At 53.4% G+C, this 20,091-nt stretch overlaps 1 protein-coding gene across 4 annotated transcripts in view; it reads left to right on the forward strand.

The window, feature by feature from the left end:
* MAPKBP1 (mitogen-activated protein kinase binding protein 1) overlaps positions 1 to 20,091 on the forward strand; it is a 52,663-nt gene that overhangs the window by 24,648 nt on the left and 7,924 nt on the right. For all 4 annotated transcript variants that reach the window (XM_057306261.1, XM_057306262.1, XM_026479965.4 and 1 more), the window contains exons 3-22: positions 1,043 to 1,134; positions 11,182 to 11,244; positions 11,478 to 11,535; positions 12,300 to 12,470; positions 12,846 to 12,983; positions 13,240 to 13,422; positions 14,006 to 14,166; positions 14,960 to 15,149; positions 15,728 to 15,874; positions 16,085 to 16,260; positions 17,042 to 17,133; positions 17,404 to 17,529; positions 17,894 to 17,964; positions 18,108 to 18,229; positions 18,512 to 18,587; positions 18,701 to 18,812; positions 18,990 to 19,053; positions 19,301 to 19,435; positions 19,645 to 19,781; positions 19,985 to 20,040. In XM_057306261.1, the coding sequence (XP_057162244.1) occupies positions 1,043 to 1,134; positions 11,182 to 11,244; positions 11,478 to 11,535; positions 12,300 to 12,470; positions 12,846 to 12,983; positions 13,240 to 13,422; positions 14,006 to 14,166; positions 14,960 to 15,149; positions 15,728 to 15,874; positions 16,085 to 16,260; positions 17,042 to 17,133; positions 17,404 to 17,529; positions 17,894 to 17,964; positions 18,108 to 18,229; positions 18,512 to 18,587; positions 18,701 to 18,812; positions 18,990 to 19,053; positions 19,301 to 19,435; positions 19,645 to 19,781; positions 19,985 to 20,040 (2,370 nt within the window). The remainder of the gene's footprint in view (positions 1 to 1,042; positions 1,135 to 11,181; positions 11,245 to 11,477; positions 11,536 to 12,299; positions 12,471 to 12,845; positions 12,984 to 13,239; positions 13,423 to 14,005; positions 14,167 to 14,959; positions 15,150 to 15,727; positions 15,875 to 16,084; positions 16,261 to 17,041; positions 17,134 to 17,403; positions 17,530 to 17,893; positions 17,965 to 18,107; positions 18,230 to 18,511; positions 18,588 to 18,700; positions 18,813 to 18,989; positions 19,054 to 19,300; positions 19,436 to 19,644; positions 19,782 to 19,984; positions 20,041 to 20,091) is intronic.

A 20,091-nucleotide genomic window follows, 5' to 3' on the forward strand; every position in this document is an offset into this window, starting at 1 on the left:
AAGTGTTTCTGATTCACACCACCCTCCTAGGGCCTCCAAGACTCTTAGCAGAGTACGGTCTAGCCTATTTACATGGCCTTTCTGAATTCAGATGCCTCTCTCTCTGAGCCAACAGAGAGACCAAGGACATCTCTGAGGAGGGCCAGTGCACAGAGTCCAGACAGTACTAGAGGGTGGACCTGGAGTGAAAAGCGTGCTGTTCTGTAGCAGACAGTGAGGTGGAGTGAGAAGAAGTTCCAGGGCATTCTGAATCTCCCATGGGCTCATCTAGCAGAAAGGCCAGTGAAGTAATTTGAGGTTAGTTCAGTGTGCGCCTCAGGGCTGCGTCCAGCGTTGGGTAACAATATTGTTGGTAAGAGTGATGGTGAATGTCGCATGTGGCCATGTCCTCAGAATCTCTGAGCACTTTACACATGTTTCCCTTTCATCTCTGTGGGAGTGGGGCTTAATAATAATAATTAGAGTACTCTGAGCTTCTGTGCTTTGCAAAACACAGCATTAAGCCATGTTTCTGTCTCCTAGGCTCGTAGTCTGTATCTGAACTGGCAGATGTTTGGGGTGGGTAGAGTTCTCTGATGGGGGGGAAGAACGTGATGGGATGCAAAGATCAGAGATATTATGAGTCACCTGATTAATACCTAACATTCCTCTGACTCTTGGTTGATCAGAGTAGCCTTTCTTTCATGCCTGCCAAGGCACGAAGATCCGTGACTTCCCCTGACTCTCAGATACCCAGGAGGCTAGTCTGGGGACCCAAGGCTTTATCTTGTAAATGGAGCCTTCCTGGATTGGGGGAATGCTTGTTCCTCTGTGGCCACCAGTGAGCTTTAACTCTTTATTTTCTTTCCCAGGGTCCCCACAGATTGAGCCCTGTTAAAAGCCTGCGATGCACACTGGCTTTTCCCCATGTGATCAAGGGGCCTGTGGCCAGGACAGAACCTGGAGAAGTCAGTAGCCCTATTCTCCTGAGGAAAGTAGTCAGCATTTGCTCCTTCCCAACCCTGCTCTGTCCATGTGTCACTTCTCTATCTTGCTCTAACAGGTGACCTTGGAGAAGGTACTTGGAATAACAGTGTCTGGAGGCAGAGGACTTGCCTGTGACCCCCGATCGGGTTTAGTTGCCTACCCAGCAGGGTAAGTACATTGGAAGAAGGCTTATTGCATGGGAGTTTATAACCATGCTAACCCAGTTGGGCAGGGGTTTTTGGTTTCTTCTGGGAGATGTAGCCAGGTGAATGTTTTGGTACCATTTCTGTAAAGGAGATATAGGGCCAGGTCAAGGCTCTTTGCTGAATGCTGTCCTTCTTGCCATCCTGTCCTGTTTTTTGGCCATCCGTTCATACATACAGATTCACACTTTATATCACACACAGTTCCCAGCACCATCTTTAATATCTACCTTCTAGTCACTTTTAAAAACAGCTTTATTGAGATGTGACTCATGTAGCACACAATTTCCATTTAAAATGTGTGGTTCATTGTTTTTTAGCATATCCACAGAATTGTGCAACCATCACCACAGTCTTCAAACATTTTCGTCACCGCAGAAAAGAAACCCCATACCCATTAGTAGTTGCTCCCCATCTCCCCCTAAGACCACCGGCCCCCGGCAACCACTAATCCACTTTCTGTCTCTATAGATTGACCTGTTCTGGACAGTTCACATAAGTGGAATCCTTCCATCTAAGTAGACTATTTGCCCTTCTGTGACTGGTGCTTTTCACTGAGCATAATGTTTTTGACGTTCATGCGTGTCATGGCAGGTATCAGTCCTTTGTTTCTTCTTACGGCCGAATAACATTCCGTTGTATGGATGTCCCACACTTCATCTACTCATCAGTTGATGGGCTTTTGGGTTGTTTCCACTTTTTGGCTATAGTTATGAAAAATACCGGGCGCCGGGGTGGCTCCGTCTGCCTTCAGCTCAGGTCATGATCCCAGGGTCCTGGGTTCGAGTTCCGCATCAGGCTCCCTGCTCAGCGGGGAGTCAGGTTCTCCCTCTCCCGTTGCCCCTCCCCCCTGCTTGTGCTCTCTCTCTCTCTCTCTCTCTCTCTCTCTCTCGCTTCCTCAAATAAAGAAAATCGTAAAAAAAAAAAAAAAGAAGAAGAAGAAGAAGAAGAAGAGGAAAGAAAAGAAAAAGAAAACACCCCTCTGAACATTTGCCTACTCTCGTCACTTGGAGAAATGTCAGTGCCGTGGAAGAAAAGTAGGGTTCTGGGGCTGGTGTTCTTCTGTCCCCTGCTGCCTTTGACTCCTCTGTCCCTGCAGATGAGAAACCCCCAGCCATAGTTTCTTTAGACTTTTGCAAAAGTGTTTCTTTGGGAGGCTTGTTGCCGATGCTGCTTCTGGTGCTTTCTGTCAACCTCTGTACCTTGCGGCTGGGCACGGGAGCACAGGAATAGGAAGGCCACACTGCTCGACCTTTCTTCCCCCACTGTCCGCTCGGGAGTGCCAAGTTTCCCAGGCTGAGTTCCACAGTCACTCTTGGAGTTTTTGTACTAGTATGTGATTTTCTTAATTTGATCATCCATCAAAAATCTCCCTTTATCAACAACTTATTCCATGCCAGGCACTTTGCTAAGCACTTTACAAGGAATAATTTTATTTAATACCCAGAGCAACCCTGTGAGGTTGGTACTGTTATTATCCCATTTAGTGAAGGAAACTAAGGTAAAGAGATGGTAAGCAGATTGCTCCAGGTCACACAGCTAGTAAGTGTTGATATTGGAATTTCAGTCCAAGTAGTCTGACTACAAAGCTCTCAATCTTAAAATGGTGTGGGGTAGGGGAAGACCTGACTTTCTGCTAATTTTTAAAAGCTCCTTTTTGTGTAACTGTCTACCTGCCCTACGTACGAGAAGAACCCAATTTATGGGCATCTCAGTCTACGCCAGGGAAACTTCTGCCCCTGGGTTCTGGGGCCAGTGCCTCTCCTGAGCAGCCTTCTGGCATCTGATGTCTGTGGTGGGGGTGCTGTGAGAGCTGCACCAGCTTTACCCTGCGGAGGCTGAGCTGGCCTCCTTCTCCCCCTCCAGAAGCAAGCTGATGAATGACCTCTGTTGCTGGATACCCCGCGCTGCCCGCCTCAGGGGAATTCCACTCGTGCCTGCCTCTGCCTGGGAAAGCCAGGTTCCTTCTTGTTGGAGGTGGGGCTGGGGCTGGATGCGAGATGGGCAGGAAAGACCTGGGCTGCTGCTTGGTATGTGCTGAGCCTAGTGTGCCTGCCCTAGGGATTGTGGCGCCGTGCTCCCTACCTCTTCCCCCGACGCCCCTGATCCCAGGCCTGGTGCTTCAAGGATGTGTGCTTCTGTGTGTGGGCAGGGCCCAGCCTGGCACACGTGTCTGGGAGTCATTAGCCTTCCAGATGGTATATGGAAGCTTCCCTTCTGTGATATCTAGTAGGTTCCCTCAGTGTGCTTGGCTTGGGCAAGCCCTGGGCGGTGATATGATCTACTCCCTGACCTTTTGATTTCTTAGAACTTGAAGTTCTCTCTTTGCAAATGGCCCCTTTTTCTGAGTATTTTCGTTTTGCTGTGTGCTAGAGGTCCCGTTGTGCCTCAGGGGTGTCTAGGGGCCACCAGAGTCTATGTGAGCCAAGTAGGCTCTTTCCCTCCCTCCTCCTCTCCTCCTTTCCCTATCTGGTGATCCTAACCCCACCCCCACTCTCTAGTTCCTACTGTGCTCGTTGCTCTAGGAGTGGCTCAGGTATCCTAGAAACAAGAAGAAAAACAAAGCTCAGAAAAGTCTCCCGGAGGCCTAGAGGCAAATATCAAACCAAAACAAAGTTTTCTGAAAGGAAATGAAACCGTTCCAAGAGGGTGGGGTAGCGGGGGGATGTGTGTCTGGCGGAGGTGGGTGAGGTCTCTGGGCAGAGACCCCTCGGTTTTAGTGGCTCCTGTGTCTCTTCTCCAGAGTTCCCCCTTTGCTGTTCTCTCCACAGAAAAGCCAACCCCTCACCTGTCACACTTCGAGCCCCCCTGCTCCAGGAGGCCAGGTGGTCCCCAGATAGCCTCTTCGAGGGACTCAGTTTAGCCGAACATCCATGATTGACTTGGGCCCCTTCCCTAGTTGGCTGGGTAGAGGGTTCAGGTGCCGTAGAGCCCAGCACAGCCCCCATTGCCGTGGTGGGGCCAGTCGGTTCTGAGAGTGAGTTTCTCTTGATCCCCAGGGCCAAAGTGGGGGGGCCTGGCCTGGGTCACTGCTCTGGGCAGAGGAGCTACTGGAGTGGGAGGTGCCCTATCCAGCAGTCTGGAGGAGACCTCCTGGTTGCCTTAACTAGGGAGGAGGAGGGCAAACCCGGATTTCCTAAGAAGGCCCTCCATTTCCTCAGCCCATATTGGAAGTTATGCTGAGGTTCCCCAGCTCCAAAGCACTGGAGAAGGTGTGAAACCACGGTCTCTCAAGCTGACCTGTGTTCTAGTGACATCTGAGCTGAGGGAGCACAGAACTAGCTTCTTACTGTCTGCGGCGAGCCCTGCGTGGCAGTTTGCCAGAGAGTCTGTGGGGCTGTGGAGACACCGGCTGGACCTGAGAGGAGATGCCGGACTTCGTGCCCTGGCGGATGGGAGTCACGTGCAGTGGTGCTCACGAGCACTGGGCCCCTCGGGGCCTGTCTTCCGGTTGCTCTGCAGGTCTCACACCTGAAACCGAGCCCCCTTAGTTCTTCCTCAGATGGTTTGGTCGTAGATGGCTTCATTCCTTTGTTCAGCAGATAGTTGTTGAAAACCTGTTCCGGGCGTGGGGTATATAGCAGTGGGCAGGGCAGGAAGGGTGACCGTTTTCTGTGGGGTTTAGGTTCAAGAAGGGCAAGCAGACAATACGCATGTAAGCCCATAAATGAGCAAGATAATATCAGAGATGGTAAGTGTTCTGAAGAAAGTAAAACCAAGTGACAGAAAGGAGAGTAAGTGAATAATGGGCAGGGGGGGTGGCTGGGGCCAGGGAGGGGCTACTTTAGGATTGGATGGTCAGGACTCAGGGGGAGGTCACATTCAGCTGATGTCTGAATGACCAAGAGGAGGGAACTCGTGAGGATCGGACTCCAAAGTGGACCAGATGGTGGAAGCCTCAAGTGCCAGGGTGCCAGGGAGAGGAGGAATCGGTTCACTTGTTTGAGGGGGCTAAACGGTGGCCGTGGCGGCTAGAGCATAGTGAGTGGGCGGACGGGGGCCCAGGCACTGCATTTTGACGGGGCTCGTGAGTCTTGCGGTGCACAGAGATTCACATCTTGTCCCAGAAGGGAATGTGCTTAGCGTCCTCTGGGCAGAGAGAAGGGCACCACTAGCTCTCCACGGGTACCCATGTCATTCTCTGTCTTCTCTCATGTTTTTGAGGAGTGTCCCAGAAACAGAGATGCCAGTGGGTCCTGTCACCTGGCCTGAGAGGATTACTTTTTTGGAAGGTCCTGGATTGCAGGCATTTAAAGAGGACCGTAACCGAGGATGCCTTAGGAAACATCCAAGACTCATTCTCTCTTAGAATACTTAAAGCTCTATGATTTCCCTTTGGGGAGTGAATCCAGAGGGATGGTTTATAATTCCACACCTGGGTGAGGATCCTAATGGGTCACTAGTGTCCAACAAGTTGTGTAGGGGATGCCATCGTTGGGGCTCCTGTTGTAACTGCTGACCCCCTGGGTCTCGCTGTCCTTGGTGGTGGTGGCCAGAGTACCCTTCCAGAAGATGGCCAGGAGCAGCACCATGCTGGTTACTCTGCACGCTGTCTTCTTCAGTCCCCACAGCAGCTCTCTGAGGTGGATATTATCCTTCCTGTTTTACAGATGAGGAGACTGAGATTCAGAGAAGTTAAGGAATATGCCCAAGATCACACAGTAGGCTAGCACGCAGGTCTGCCTCGCCCCAGTTTTCTCGTTCCTTCCATCATCACACTGCCCTCAAGTGTCAGTGAGTCCTAAAAGCCTAAGGTAGGGGAGAGCCACGCACCAGCTCTGGGGCCCTAGTTCTCAGTTCTGCTGATCAGGAGGTTCCTTGGCTTTGAGATCTGATGGCTAGAGACTTAATAATTTATAATATAATTATTTTATAGAATATAAAATGTGTGCTTTGGAAAAAGTATAAGCAATAAACAGTGAAAGGGAATAGGGAATAGGGGTAGAATATGGGGTTGTAATGTTAAATGGTGCTAGAGAGTGACATTTGAGCAAGGCTTGAAGGACCTCTTGTCCCTGTGTAAGTCACCTTCTGATCTTACCTGGTCTGAAAGAAGAGCTTCCAAGGCACAGGGTCTCCACTCAAACCCTCTGTGTCCTGCTCCCTGTATGTGCTGCTGTGTTCATTGCTCATCCCACGCTTCTTTTGTTTCTGCCTTCTGGAGGATGGAGAGGGGTAGGAGGCAGATCTTGTGAGAAGGCCGGGCTCTTGGTGATGGCGGCAGGCCTGGACCTGTCCGGGGAAGGGGTGTGTTGAAGGCTTGGCCCTTCCTGGTTCAGAGGAGCTCCTGGGCAGTGGGCCCAGCACCTGGTACTGGTGTTCCACCACGTGACTCCTGGGCTGAGGCCCCGGGGGGCTGAGACCTCACCGTCTCCCTGCACCCGCACCCTGGGGTTCTGAATTACGGGACTCAGCCGGTCGGGCCAGCCTAGCCCTTGTCGCGGATTGCGGCCAGCAATGCTGCAAGGGCCCATGTGCAGATGACTGCCTGCTGTGCTGGGCGAGGTCAAGGGCCCGGGAGGCCAAGGCGGAGGGCCAAAGACTGATGCGGACTGCACCCTGCCCTCCACTCCCCGGTAGACTGGGGAGCTTGCTCAAGGTCACAGAAGACTGAGGTGGCTCCCACATCAGTGTCGTTGAGCTCTCTTCTCTCGGAGGACCTCAGCCAGTGGGCACAGTGGGAACCTTGGGTGTCTGTGCCGAGTTCTGCCCTCACTTCGGCATCTGCATTGTTGTTCCCACGAGTGGAGCTGTGACCAGGGGTTGGTCTCTCTCCTCCTCCTCTATGTTAGGAGGTTTCCATATTTAAATAATTAAAAGTAAAAATTTCAGCTTAGAGGTCTGTCTCTGTGTGTCTCCCTCCTTTACACGTTTCTCTCCTTTGTGTAATTCTTCCATGCTGCACCTGAGAATCTTCCAGGCTACACTGGGGGGCTGTGTGTATGGGGGGGGGCATCGGAGAAGGGAAGGGTTGCCTCATAGCCAGTCATCTCCCTCTCTGCACTGTATTTTTACACACACACACACACACACACACACACACACACACACACACGCTGTTCTCCTTCCTCCTCCCGCCATGGAGCTGCACTTACCAGGAGGAGGAAACGAGATGCTGTGGTCCAGCAAGACTCAGGGTGTGTGTGCGGTGACTTGGACAGTGTTCTCAGCAGTCTGATGCACTGCCCTGGAAAGTCACGATGCTGCTTGGGGATGATGGGCTTCAAGGAAAACTCAAAGTGTATCATAGAACCCTCATCACCTGCTGTTCCTGGATTTGGAATGTGGCCGGCTGGACTGTGTGCGGGGTCAGCTAGAGTCAGGGCAGCTCTCAGCCGAAGCCCTTTGCCATGGTCTGTGTTAGCTGGTCAGAAAGCTAGGGAACCTGTAACCACTCACACTGGAAGTCACTGCTCGAGAGATGAGCCTGCAGAGACAGGCCTCCTCAGCAGATCGGCCCAGCTGACAAGGTTAGAAAACATCAGTTTTCTAACATGGTGGCAGACTGGTGTGTGTGTGTGTGTGTGTGTGTGTGTGTGTGTGTGTGTGTGAAATCATACAGTATTAAAGTCTAAATATCTAAATCTATGAACTTGGAACTGTAACTGCTATGGTTTCCATCTGCCCTGTTCTGATTTCCGAAAATCCTGTAGCCCAAATCCTTTTCCCCTCAAAGTGCCCCAGTCGTCTTTCTCTCTTCTCACAGGCTCCCGGCCAAGCACCCTGCACGTGAGGTCAGTTGTGTTTCACGTCTCTCATTTCCGACTTCACTTCTCTCTCCTTTCCTCAGCTCACTCTATGCCGCATTCCTTAGAGCACTGCTTCTGGAATCCTGACTCTCTGGCTTTAGCCTAGTGGCCTTGAGCCAGTTACCCCACTGCTCTGATCTTGGTTCTCCGTCTGTAAAGTGGGGGATAATTGTACTAAGAGTCACAGGTGGCTGTAAGGAGTGGCTAAAACCAGACATCTAGGCTGCTTGGCTGAGTGCCTGCTACCTAGAAAGTGCTTGACAAATGGTCCCTCTTATTACTGAGCCCCACTGTGTGAAGAGCAGAGGACCGGTTACTAAAGGAACTGGAAGCCTTCATGTTTCAAGTTCACTGAAACTCTTGAGTGGTGCTCTCTAACTTAGCCAGGAGGCGGCACTTCCATTTTCCTTCCACGCTTCTGTGCTGCTGTCCTAGACATTGAGGGGGTTCCTCTCTCTGCATCCCCCCATCCCTTCCTTGCTACCTTCCAAGCTTGTCATCCCTTCAGTGAATGAAGATGCAGATATTGTCTTTCTCCAGGCTTAATCTAGCTCTCCTTTCCTGGCTGCCTTCCCAGAACAAAAAATAAAGCCTCCTTTGAAGTTTTTATCATTACTGAGGTCCTTAACAGGACTTTCCTCCATTCTTCGAGATGAAAAACCTGACACAGTCCCTTAGCACCTCATTCGCCACTGCCAGGAGCCCTCTTGCAGCTTCCTTTCCATGCTTATGGAGTACTGTGTCAGAAAAAATGGTTCAATCTTCACAGACGTCCTCTGAGCTAGATCTGAGTGTCCATCCTTTATTATAGATAAGTCAGCATGCTTGTGTCTTACCCAGGGTCACAGAGCTGTACATGGCAGAACAAGGCTCAAACCTTGATCTCTGCCTCCAAAGCCCACAGCATCCCTACTGCCCCAACACTGCCTCTGAGGATGCAGATATCCTCAGCCCCTCCTTCCACAGAAGACAGGTGGGGCGTGGAGTAGGGAGAGCTGGGCCTACTGATGCCCCACAGGACCAAGCCAGTGGACCAAGGGAGGCACTCTCCCATTCAAATGGTTCTTGAACAATGACAGTGGGCCAGCCTCTGCTAGGCACAGGAGACAAAGCAGTCAGCAGAACCAGACCCAGTTCCTGTTCTTGCGAAAGGCACAGTCTGGTGGGTGGGTCATCAAAAATAAATGTAAAATTACAGTTGTGATAAATGTTACAAAAGATATGCTGTGCTTGCTATGAGAGCATACACTGCGGCCATTTGACCTGAGATCTGAAAGAGGACTAAAGATTAACTCGGAAAAGGGAGAGAAGAATGTTCTAGATAAGGGAAAAAGTTCCTGCAAAGGAGCCTGGCAGGTTAAAGAGAGTGAAAGAACCATGGTTGGAACATGGTTCGGGGTGAAGCTGGAGGGTGGGCAGGGGTCATACCACCCTGGGCCTTCATGGGCACTTGAAGGAGTTTGGTTTTGGAAGCCCCCCAGGGCTGATCTTCTGGGAGTGTTGCGATCAGATCAGACATGCATGTGTGTTTGATGTAAAGCACACTGGACGTCAGGAGGCCTGGGAAGTCCTGGCTCTGCTCTTTCTAGGACCTTTCTGAGCCGAGGCTTCCTCATCTCAAAATTCTGGAGGGTTGGACTAGATGATTTTAAAGTCTCCCAGCACAGTGCATTTAATTCCTTCCGTCCTTCCTTCCAGCTCTAAGGTTCTATGAGTCTATCTGTTTGGAGGAATTAGGCTCTCTGTTTCCTGGACTGCCCCTAACAGAAGCTGGGCAAGTGTGCATGGGTCTGTGTGTGCGTGTGTTCGGGAACGGGGAGGGAGAGTGATGGGACACAGGGTTTCCAAGGCCATCTGACTTTTGTCATATGTTTAAGGGAAGCAGGAGACTAGAAGTTGGTGTAAAGAGAGAAAGAAGATGAGAAAGGGGAACAAGGAAAGATAAGCAGATGGAGAGAGGAGAAAGGAAACCAAGGACGGATTTGGGGAGGGGTTAGAGGAGGAGATGTGACTCAGGAATTCCAAGGCTGTTTGTTGCCCAGCCTGGCAGTTCTAGGCATACCTAGTGTACCTCAGAGATCCCTGGGTCCCCAGAGATGACCTGTGGAATGTGCATATTGAAATGGTTTATGGAGCCTAATATGCTAAGCGCTCACCAGCAGCTGTACTTTGCCTTCGCTTCAAACTTCTAGCAGGCAGTTGGTTCCCATTAAACAAGGCTGGTCTGGGGGATGTTGCCCTCTGCTCATTCTGTTCCTATCCCCTGACCTGGCATAGCAAGTCCCATGCTTGCTCCTGTCATCGACTTACAGTACTAATGAAGTGAGGCAGAAGGGGCGATGGGCCCAGGCCTGCTGACAGCCATGGAGCCTAAGGGAGAACACTGCCTGGCTGTGGCTTTGGGCTTCCTGCCTTGACTCCTACCACCTGGCCTCCTCTCTGGTACTGCCTCTGGAAAGTCAGTCTGAATCTAATCCTGTCCACCCTTGCTGCCTGTTCGGAGAGGGCACATCCACCCTTCTCTGCACAGCAGGCAGGCAGGCAGAGTCTCTGATTATCTTCTGGCAGTCTGGAGGGCCCTTCTCAGGCTCTCTGGGGCCAGGGATTATCAGGGCCCGGCCCAGGAGTTCCAAGGCACTGAACAGGCCTCCCCAGGCCCTCTTGGGCTCTCTCTGCCCCTCCTCCTAGTCTTACTGAGCCTCCCCGCAGTTCCGGCCTCCTGCCTCCCACTACCTTCCTCGTCTGACGCGTAGAGGGTGTGGGGTCGGCTCCTGCCAGGTACACAGGTGGGCACACACATGAGAGGCCTCAGCCCTCCTTGGAGCACAAACGCTTGTCAGACATGTGGCTCCAAGCCTGTGCACTGGCTGTGTACCTGTGGCCTGCTTTGCTCAAATCACATGGACTCTTTCCTCCTACACCCCTTCCTGGGCTCTGTGCAAGGGCTGTCAGGAGGCCTGAGTCCTTGCTGTCCTTTGTGGGTATGACCAGAGATGGTGCTGGTGCTTAGGGACCTGGTAGGATAGGCTTCCAGGGAGTTCATCCTCATGGGGCTGCAGAGATAGACCCTGGTGGGTGGGGAAGGGAAGCAAGAAGAATAGGTTGCCAGAAAGCAGTCAGTTGCCCTCGGTGGCAAGCAAAGCCTCTCTGAACTTGCTCTACGCAGCTCCCTATGCTGAGTGACCGGAATTCCCAGGTGGCCTGAGTGCTCCTGGGGGAGCCGTGCTTTGGTGCTAAGTCTGTTGTCTCATTCACCTCCCCAGGTGCGTGGTCGTGCTGTTCAATCCCCGGAAGCACAAACAGCACCACATCCTCAACAGTTCCAGGTAAATGGGTCTGGGCCCTCAGGGAGTACCCCCTTTTCCTGGGAGCTGTGAGAAAGGCACTGTCTGGGGTCTTGTGGCTCTGCGGACTGGGGCCTTCTTGGGCCCCAGGACCAGAGAGCGAAATGCCACATGTAGGTTGGTGTCTGCTGATCTTGCCTTTTGAGGGGACTCTGCGGGAGCCGGGCTTAAGCCAGGCTGTCCGTGCCCCTCTGAGCCTGCCTCATGTCCTGCAGGAAAACCATCACTGCCCTCGCCTTCTCCCCTGATGGCAAGTACTTGGTCACTGGAGAGGTGAGTGAGGAAAGGGGGCTGCAGTCCTCTGAGGAGGGTGGGTGGCCTGGCCTCAGCAGAGGGCTACAATCCTAGGCCTAGTTAGGGCTGCTGCCACTTTGGCTTCCTGAACCGATGCTAAAATCCTAGTTTTTCTCTACCTGAAAGCAGCAGTTCTTAAGCTTTAGTGAGCACCAGGATCACCTGGATTGCTTGGCGAAGTGCACATTGCCAGGCCTGTCCCCAGGGTTTCTGATTCTGTAGGTCTGAGGTGGGATCTCGAAATTTGCATTTCTTACAAGTTCCCACACGCTGATTCTGCTGGTTTGGGAAGTAGGCTTTGAAAATCACTGCCTTAAAATGTTCCCGATCCCCGGAGGCCCCCTGCTGGGCACGTGAGGAATGCCTGTACCTTCTCGGGTTTACAGGGAAGCCAAGGGGCAGAAATAGGCCCGAGTGGTAGTCGGCCCAACACTGGAGGCCCTTCAGAATCACTCTGGGAGTTTTGAGCAAATACAGAGGTGCATACTCTGACCCAGAGATGTTGGACAAAATCTGGGGCCGTCTTCTCCGGATAATCATTATTGTCCTGAGATATTTATCATGTTTTTGTGTTTTGTTTTTGTTTTTAACCTTTCTCCTGTATAGCACTCTGCTCTTGACTCTTGGCCAAGGGTCACTAGAGAGATTGTAGGTAGCAGTTGGGGAGGTAAGGGCCCCCACTCCGCAAGGCTTGGGGAGGCTGTGTGCCCGTGCTCTCACTTCCAGTTCTTGCTTCCCTGTAGAGCGGGCACATGCCTGCCGTGCGCGTTTGGGACGTGGCTGAGCACAGCCAGGTGGCAGAGCTGCAGGAGCATAAGTACGGCGTGGCTTGCGTGGCCTTCTCCCCGAGCGCCAAGTACATCGTCTCTGTGGGCTACCAGCATGACATGATCGTTAATGTCTGGGCCTGGAAGGTGAGCGGCCTGGGTGGGTGGGCTGGCCTGACAGCCTCATGGGGGTTCACAGGCCAGTTGGGGAGCCCCTCCCTCCACTCTGCTGGTCTCAGTCTCATTCTAGAAGATCGCCTGAAGCAGAAAAAAGCAACTGTGTAGCCAGGTGTGTTGGTAGGAGGGGGTTAGCTCTATGCCTTGTGGACCTCCAGAAGAAATGAACCTCTGCAACTCCTCCAGGAAGAAACTCTCTCTCCCTTCTTTTTCTCACCAAAAAATCTCGGAAAGGAACATTTTTAAAAGTATAAATCCTCCCTAGCCCCTCTTCCATCCTCTGAGCCTCTTGCTTCTTAGCCCCATGGGGGAGAATTTTGATTCTTCCTTTGGCTTTCCCTCCAGAAAAACATTGTGGTGGCCTCCAATAAGGTGTCCAGTCGGGTGACAGCGGTGTCCTTCTCTGAAGATTGCAGCTACTTTGTCACTGCAGGCAATCGGCACATCAAATTCTGGTACCTCGATGACAGTAAGACCTCAAAGGTGAGCTGCTACGGCTGGAAGTAGCCCCAGAGCCAGAGCCTGCTCAGCCCTCCCCAGGAGACCCCGTCCCACTTGGGCCCCTCTCTGCTCACTCAGCAGCTGTACAGGGGTTCTGGGTGAGCCAGACGCTGTCTGTGCCGAGGAGTAGTCTCGAAGAGCGAGGGGGGCTCGCTGTGAGTCTCCCCTCCCCTCAGGGCCTGGTTTGCCGGGGTGGGCTCCGGGGTGGACAGGCGGCAGCAGTGGTGTGTCTCCACAGGTGAACGCCACCGTGCCCCTGCTGGGCCGCTCGGGGCTGCTGGGGGAGCTTCGCAACAACCTGTTCACTGATGTGGCCTGTGGCCGAGGGAAGAAGGCCGACAGCACCTTCTGCATCACGTCCTCAGGGCTGCTGTGCGAGTTCAGCGACAGGAGGCTTTTGGATAAGTGGGTGGAGCTGAGAGTAAGCACCTCTGTCCCGATGGGTAGGGGCTGGCCGCCCATGTGTCAGCTCAGGGGCGATCGCGTGCCTCTGGCTCCGTAGCAGGGGCTAGGCCCTCATGCATGCAGAGGGGACCGCAGGAAAGAGGAGCTTGGGGGAGCCACAGCTTGGTCTAGTTCAGCCCACGGAGATCTGTATAACTCCCTCCTCTCTGCTTTCTCTTTCCACCTTTCTTTCTCCTGCTTCCTTCTTCTGCTCAGAATACAGACAGCTTCACAGTAAGTGGTGCCTAGACCCTCCCGTCTTTCTCATGCTGTTTCTTTCTCTCTGCTGGGCTTTTCCTACTTTGTCCTCTTTGTCAAAAATCTCTCGTGCCTTAGAAGGGTCCCTGACTCCCATCCCCCGACTGCACGTGGCTGTGGGCCCTCTGGCCACCTGCTGCTGGAGGGAGGGGCATCTCTAGATGACAGCTGAGGGGCTCAGGCCAGAGCAGCTGGGCAGCCCTCTCCTCGCCTCTGCCTTGGCTGGTCTCTTCTCTTGGCAGGCGACTGTCGAGGAGGGGTTGGGCAGGGGACCCTTGCTGACCCGGCCCCTCTGCCTGCAGACCACTGTGGCCCACTGCATCTCTGTGAGCCAAGACTACATCTTCTGTGGCTGCGCCGATGGCACCGTGCGCCTCTTCAATCCCTCCAACCTGCACTTCCTCAGCACGCTGCCCCGGCCCCACGCCCTGGGGACAGACATTGCCAGCATCACTGAGGCCAGGTGAGCTACGTAGGCCCCCTGCCTCCACTCAGAGCCTCCCTCTGGGCCCAGCCTTCCCTGGCTGTGCCTCAGGGAACAAAGCAAAGAGTGTACCCGTGCCCCAGTGATTGCCAGACCTACCGTTTTGGGTTTATCAGTACCGTTGCCACCAAGGAGACCGCACCCCATGGGGAAGCAGGGGTGTCTCAGTAAGTGGGAGTTAGGAAGGCCTTGTTGTAAGATTTGGGCTCATATTGGTTGATTTTAGGGATGGTTCAAGGGATTGAAGCTTTGCTCTGGTTAGATGCTGTCAGGAAGGAGAGGCAAGTGCACAGTTGGACATCTTCATAATTTTTATCTGAAAGGTGGAAGGGAAGGTATGGGGCTAATTTGTCATTGGCAAAGCAGCAGCGGTCAGTCACCACAGACGGGACTGGAACTGTTCGGTCATGTGTGTGGTTTGTACAGTGCTGTGCGTTCATCTGTGCTCTCAGACACAGTTAGAGGGGTCTTGTTTTTGTTCCTCTCTGTCACACCACACAGTTCCCTTGTCTGACTGTGGTGTTCCGTGACATGGGTTATGTTCCTCGTGAGAGCTCGATGGTCCGACAGCTGGTGCCGGGTCAGCTCCCTGCTGACAGCTGTCAGACGCTGCTTTTTCCCTTCTCAAGCAGCTACCCCCCTGCAGGTCTGGAGAGCGTTCCCCAGGCTCGCTCCGCTTCTTCCTTTGTGGTTTGGCTTCTGTTTTCATTCTTTTCAATCCTTCATTTCATCGGCTGTCCACTCACTCTTTGTCCTGTCCTCTTCCGTACAGTCGCCTCTTCTCTGGAGTGGCCAATGCCAAGTATCCAGACACCATTGCCTTGACCTTTGATCCTACGAATCAGTGGCTGTCTTGTGTATACAACGACCACAGCATTTATGTTTGGGATGTGAGGGACCCCAAGAAAGTGGGCAAGGTGTACTCGGCTCTGTATCATTCCTCCTGTGTCTGGAGTGTGGAGGTACGTGGGCTGGGCTGGCCTGGGACTGGCCAGGTTCGCTGGGGTACCGTTCTGAGGCAGGAAGTGGGGATCCCTGAGTATAAAGTTACATTCCTGCTGCCTCCTTGTTTCTCCAGCAGCATCCCCGTGTATCCACGTATCTTCATCTGGGTCCCGAGGATTGAGCTTGAATTTTAATGCTTATACATCTCAGGCTTCTTCCATTGCACCCGTGTCTGTCCTTAGCTTTGCCTCATCCTGGGTGGGTGACCTTGGACAAGTTACTGAACTTGACTTAGCCTCAGTTTCCTGAACTGTAAATCGATGCACCTGATTTATCTAGTTGTCCAAGAATTAAATGAAACGATATAAGTGGGGGACATGGAACAGTGCCTGGAACATCATAGGAGCTCGGTGAGGGTGTTTGCTGGGAGTGATTATAGAGGGTGTCTGATAGGTGCGGCTTGCTTACTATGTGACAAATGCTGTGCTACCTTCTGGCCGGCGTTCTCTCTTTAATCTCATTCCCTCCCATGTCCTGGGCGGGGAGAGGACTGCCCCCTAACTGGAGGTCTGACTTTGTTCCCTCTGCCCCTCAGGTCTACCCTGAAGTGAAGGACAGTAATCAGGCCTGCCTGCCCCCCAGTTCCTTTATCACCTGTTCCTCAGACAATACCATCCGCCTGTGGAACACAGAGAGCTCCGGGGTGCACGGCTCCACGCTGCACCGAAACATCCTCAGCAATGTGAGCCCCGAGGCTGTAGGGCATCTGCTCTGTGCTTAGTGCCCCCATCCCCTCAGCCTTCACGCCTCCCTCTCAGGGACCGGGTCCCCAGATTCTGATCTTCCTGCTCTGGTTTGGCCGGGGTGTATCTTGTCCAGCTTTCCTTTCCCCTTGCAGCTGTACTGGGTCAGGCCTGCCTTACCCGCCCCCTCTCCTGACCTGCTCCACTAGGACCTCATTAAGATCATCTATGTGGATGGGAACACTCAGGCCCTCCTGGACACTGAGCTGCCCGGAGGAGACAAAGCCGATGCGTCCCTGATGGACCCCCGTGTGGGCATCCGCTCTGTGTGTATCAGCCCCAACGGACAGCATCTAGCTTCTGGGGACCGTGTAGGCACGCTCAGGTAATGCCAGGCCCGGAGTGGTACTGACTGTCTCCCACAGCGCAGGCTGGGGGATTAGGTCCCGAAGGACAGAGCTTGAGAAAAATGGGCTCAAAAAGATCGGGGAACAAGATGTCTATATACAAGGGGAAAGATAGTAACTTTACAATGAAGGAACCCAGCAGAAACCATCCTAACCAAGTGATTAAGCTTATCAGCCACATGTCAGCATCATGAAGCTTGTGATATGATGCATTAAGCAGCCACATAGCGTGGTTTCTGTGGTATTCTTGCCAAAAATGCATCAGCTCAGTCCAGTCATGGGAAAACAGCAGGCAGACTCAAACTGAGGTACAGAGGACGGAGTAACCAATACTCTTCTGAAGAGTACTGGGGAGTGCTCAGTACTCCTCAAAAGCATCAGAGTCATGAAAGATGAGAGACTGAAGAACTGTCACCGACTACAGGAAACTGAGGAGAAATAACAGCTAAGTGCAATTGGACTCTTGGTAGAATTCTGGATCCAGAAAAGATATTGTGGAAAAACTGGTGAAATTAAACTAAAATCTTGAATTAGCAGTATTGTACCAATGTAAATTTCCTGGTTCTGGTATTCGAACTGTCGTTAAAGTGGAAAATCTCCATACTCATTGCCATTTTTCTCTAAGCCTAAAGGCTCAAAAATAAATAAAATTTATTTAAAAACAAGGCCTGGGAGCGGGGAGGATAGAGCAGAGAACGGAGGGTGAGTCTGTCCTCCTCCAGCCCGGCCGTGACCTCGTCCGTCTCCGCGTCTTGGCAGGGTGCACGAGCTGCAGTCCCTGAGCGAGATGCTGAAGGTGGAGGCCCACGACTCGGAGATCCTCTGCCTGGAGTACTCTAAGCCCGACACGGGTAAGGAGCATGTGGTGTCTGGCCCGGAGTGGCGCGGGGCTCCTCCAGTCCTGCTGGTGCCACGTGCATCCGTCCCGGCTCTGGGACTTGGGACCGAACATCATTTGAAGCATTTGGTGTCTTCGCAGGTTTAGCGGAGGACGGCTCCATTCCTGCTCCGTGGCTCACTTGGCTTAGGGCTATGGGGCTCGGTTCCTGTGGGCCTTTGCCGGGCCCAGATGGGGGCCTGCTCTGGGCACTCAGGGGCTGATGGAGTCCTTTCAACCCCAGGTCTGAAGCTGCTGGCATCAGCGAGCCGGGACCGGCTCATCCACGTGTTAGACGCTGGCCGTGAGTACAGCCTGCAGCAGACGTTGGACGAGCACTCATCCTCCATCACTGCTGTCAAGTTTGCAGGTGGGGGCAGGGCAATTGAGGCACATTTTGCCACCTGCCACCAACATCCTCCACCCCCACCCTGACTGCCACCGGCCTGCCTCCATGAGAAGGGTGTGCTGGTCACAGGGGTGTGTTGGACAGCAGCTGGGAGGCCTGGGGCCTAATGGGAAGGCAGGTGGAATATAGACTCTCTGTCTAGGGGACCCTGAGCCAACCAGGTTGGCTGAGGATAGAGAGAACGGAAAGCTTAGGTTTAGAGGGAAGTGCCCTGATTTAACTGGTTGTCTGGGCCACGTAGAAAGCTCAGTAGTGGGGCAGTAGAGGAAGGGCTGGCCCCCTTGTGGTGAGAGCAGTGGGAAAACTAGGCCCCCCTCTTCCATAGCCAGCGATGGGCAAGTCCGCATGATCAGCTGTGGAGCAGACAAGAGCATTTACTTCCGCACTGCACAGAAGGTGAGGGTGTGGGGCTTCCCTGAATGGGGCCGGGGTTGGGGGTGGGGGTTTCTACCGGTCCCCCAGCTGAGGTTGTAAGTGGTGAAGGGAGGTGAAAGCGGGGCTCTCTGGGCCTGGTGGGCCCACATGCTCTACCCCTGCAGTCTGGAGATGGAGTCCAGTTTACACGGACACACCACGTGGTACGGAAGACGACCCTCTATGACATGGACGTGGAGCCTAGCTGGAAGTACACGGCCATCGGCTGCCAGGACCGGAATATTCGGTGGGTATCCCCTTCTCAAACCATCTGACCACATTCCTTCAAGCCCGAGGGGGTCAGCTCTAGGCAGCTCTCTCCCCACTTCTATCTTTTTGTCCAGGACTGTGTGCCCACTTGAGCCTACAGAATGAGCACTTTGCCGTACCCAAGAGGCAGTAGCCCCTTTGGTGTTGGGGAGTGGCTGCCAGAGAGAACAGGGCTGGGACTGATGCTGGGGTCTCTGCCACCCAGGTGTGCTTGATCACGGCCTCCTCCTCCTGTGAACAAGAGCATGTTTCTTTACAGGATCTTTAACATCAGCAGTGGGAAGCAGAAGAAGCTGTTTAAAGGGTCACAGGGTGAGGACGGCACTCTGATTAAGGTAAGGGCCCAGGAGGACGGGCCCTGGGCCAGAGAAAGGGAGCACTGGGGTACTAGGTGGAAAGGGACTGGTGCTTCCCTTGTGCTCTGCCAGCTGTGCGTCCTACTCCACAGGTGCAGACGGACCCCTCAGGGATCTACATCGCCACCAGCTGTTCTGACAAGAACCTCTCCATTTTTGACTTCTCCTCAGGCGAGTGCGTGGCCACCATGTTTGGCCACTCAGGTGAGTGTTGCCCCAGTACTCTGCTGCTGGAACTTTACTCTTTCTTGCCTTAGTTTCTTGGGATCTAGCAGAGCTGCCTGCCCCTCCCTTCCAACCAACATCCACGTCCACTGTTGGGACAGAAGCTTGGCTGGGACTTCAGGGTGGCTCATAGGCCGTATTCCTTGTTCCTCACAGAGATTGTCACTGGCATGAAGTTTAGTAATGACTGCAAACATCTCATCTCAGTGTCTGGAGACAGGTGAGCAGAAGCCAGCTTCCCTGAGACACAGATTTTTCCTCTGTGACACACACACCCTGCCCCCTCCTCTCTCTTCACTTCAGTGATGTCTCTGGGAAATAGGGCTGAGCAGGGGTATTTCTAGGGCCTGACGTGGCACTCAAGGGTGGCTCTGGTCTTGCCAGCCCGTGGATTAGGGGAACTAGTGGGGTTCCGCCCCAGAGTCCTGCCTTACCTCTCCCTCACCCAACTCTGTGGGTCTACGCAGCTGTATATTCGTATGGCGCCTGAGCTCTGAGATGACCATCAGCATGAGGCAGCGTCTGGCTGAGCTGCGCCAGCGTCAGCGAGGGGGCAAGCAGCAAGGACCATCTTCTCCCCAAAGGGCCGCAGGACCCAACCGGTGAGAACGGATATGGGCTAGTGGTGGGTGGGCATCCAGACTGCTCGCTGTCTCAGTGCTCCTCCTTTTTGCTCTGGACCTGCCATTCACCTGTACCTCCTGACTCCTGGATCCCCCAACACCTGTTTCTTAACCTGAAGACCCATGAACATTGGCCTCTTCCTGCGTTGAATCTCCTCTTCCCATGACCTTCCTTGTCTTGGACTCAGGCACGAGGCCTCATCGATGCTGTCTCCTGGACCAGCTCTGTCGTCAGACAGTGACAAGGAGGGAGAAGACGAGGGCACCGAAGAAGAAGAGCTTCCAGCTCTGCCCATCCTTGCCAAGGGTACCAAGAAGGAGCCAGGTGTGTGGAAGTCTGGAGTAGGTACAGACAGGCACCATTTGGCACAGTGGCTAGATATGCCCTTTCTGAGACTGAGGGGGAGAGCAGGGTGAGCCGAGGAAAGCAGAGCATCGCTGTGGCCACACAGGGATATGGCTGATGCGGGGCCAGGGCTCTGGGTGGGTGGCAGGAGACACTCTCTCTGACTGCCTGTCTCTGTCTAGTCTCAGTGCCAGGCCCAGCCCTGCCCCGAAGCCTGTCCCACTGGGAGATGAGTCGGGTGAGTCACCATTATTAAAAATGCCTTTCCAAGGTTAAAACGGGTGGAGGA

The sequence above is a fragment of the Ursus arctos genome, unplaced genomic scaffold (genome assembly GCF_023065955.2).
Source record: "Ursus arctos isolate Adak ecotype North America unplaced genomic scaffold, UrsArc2.0 scaffold_36, whole genome shotgun sequence".
Classification (NCBI taxonomy): Eukaryota; Metazoa; Chordata; class Mammalia; order Carnivora; family Ursidae; genus Ursus; species Ursus arctos.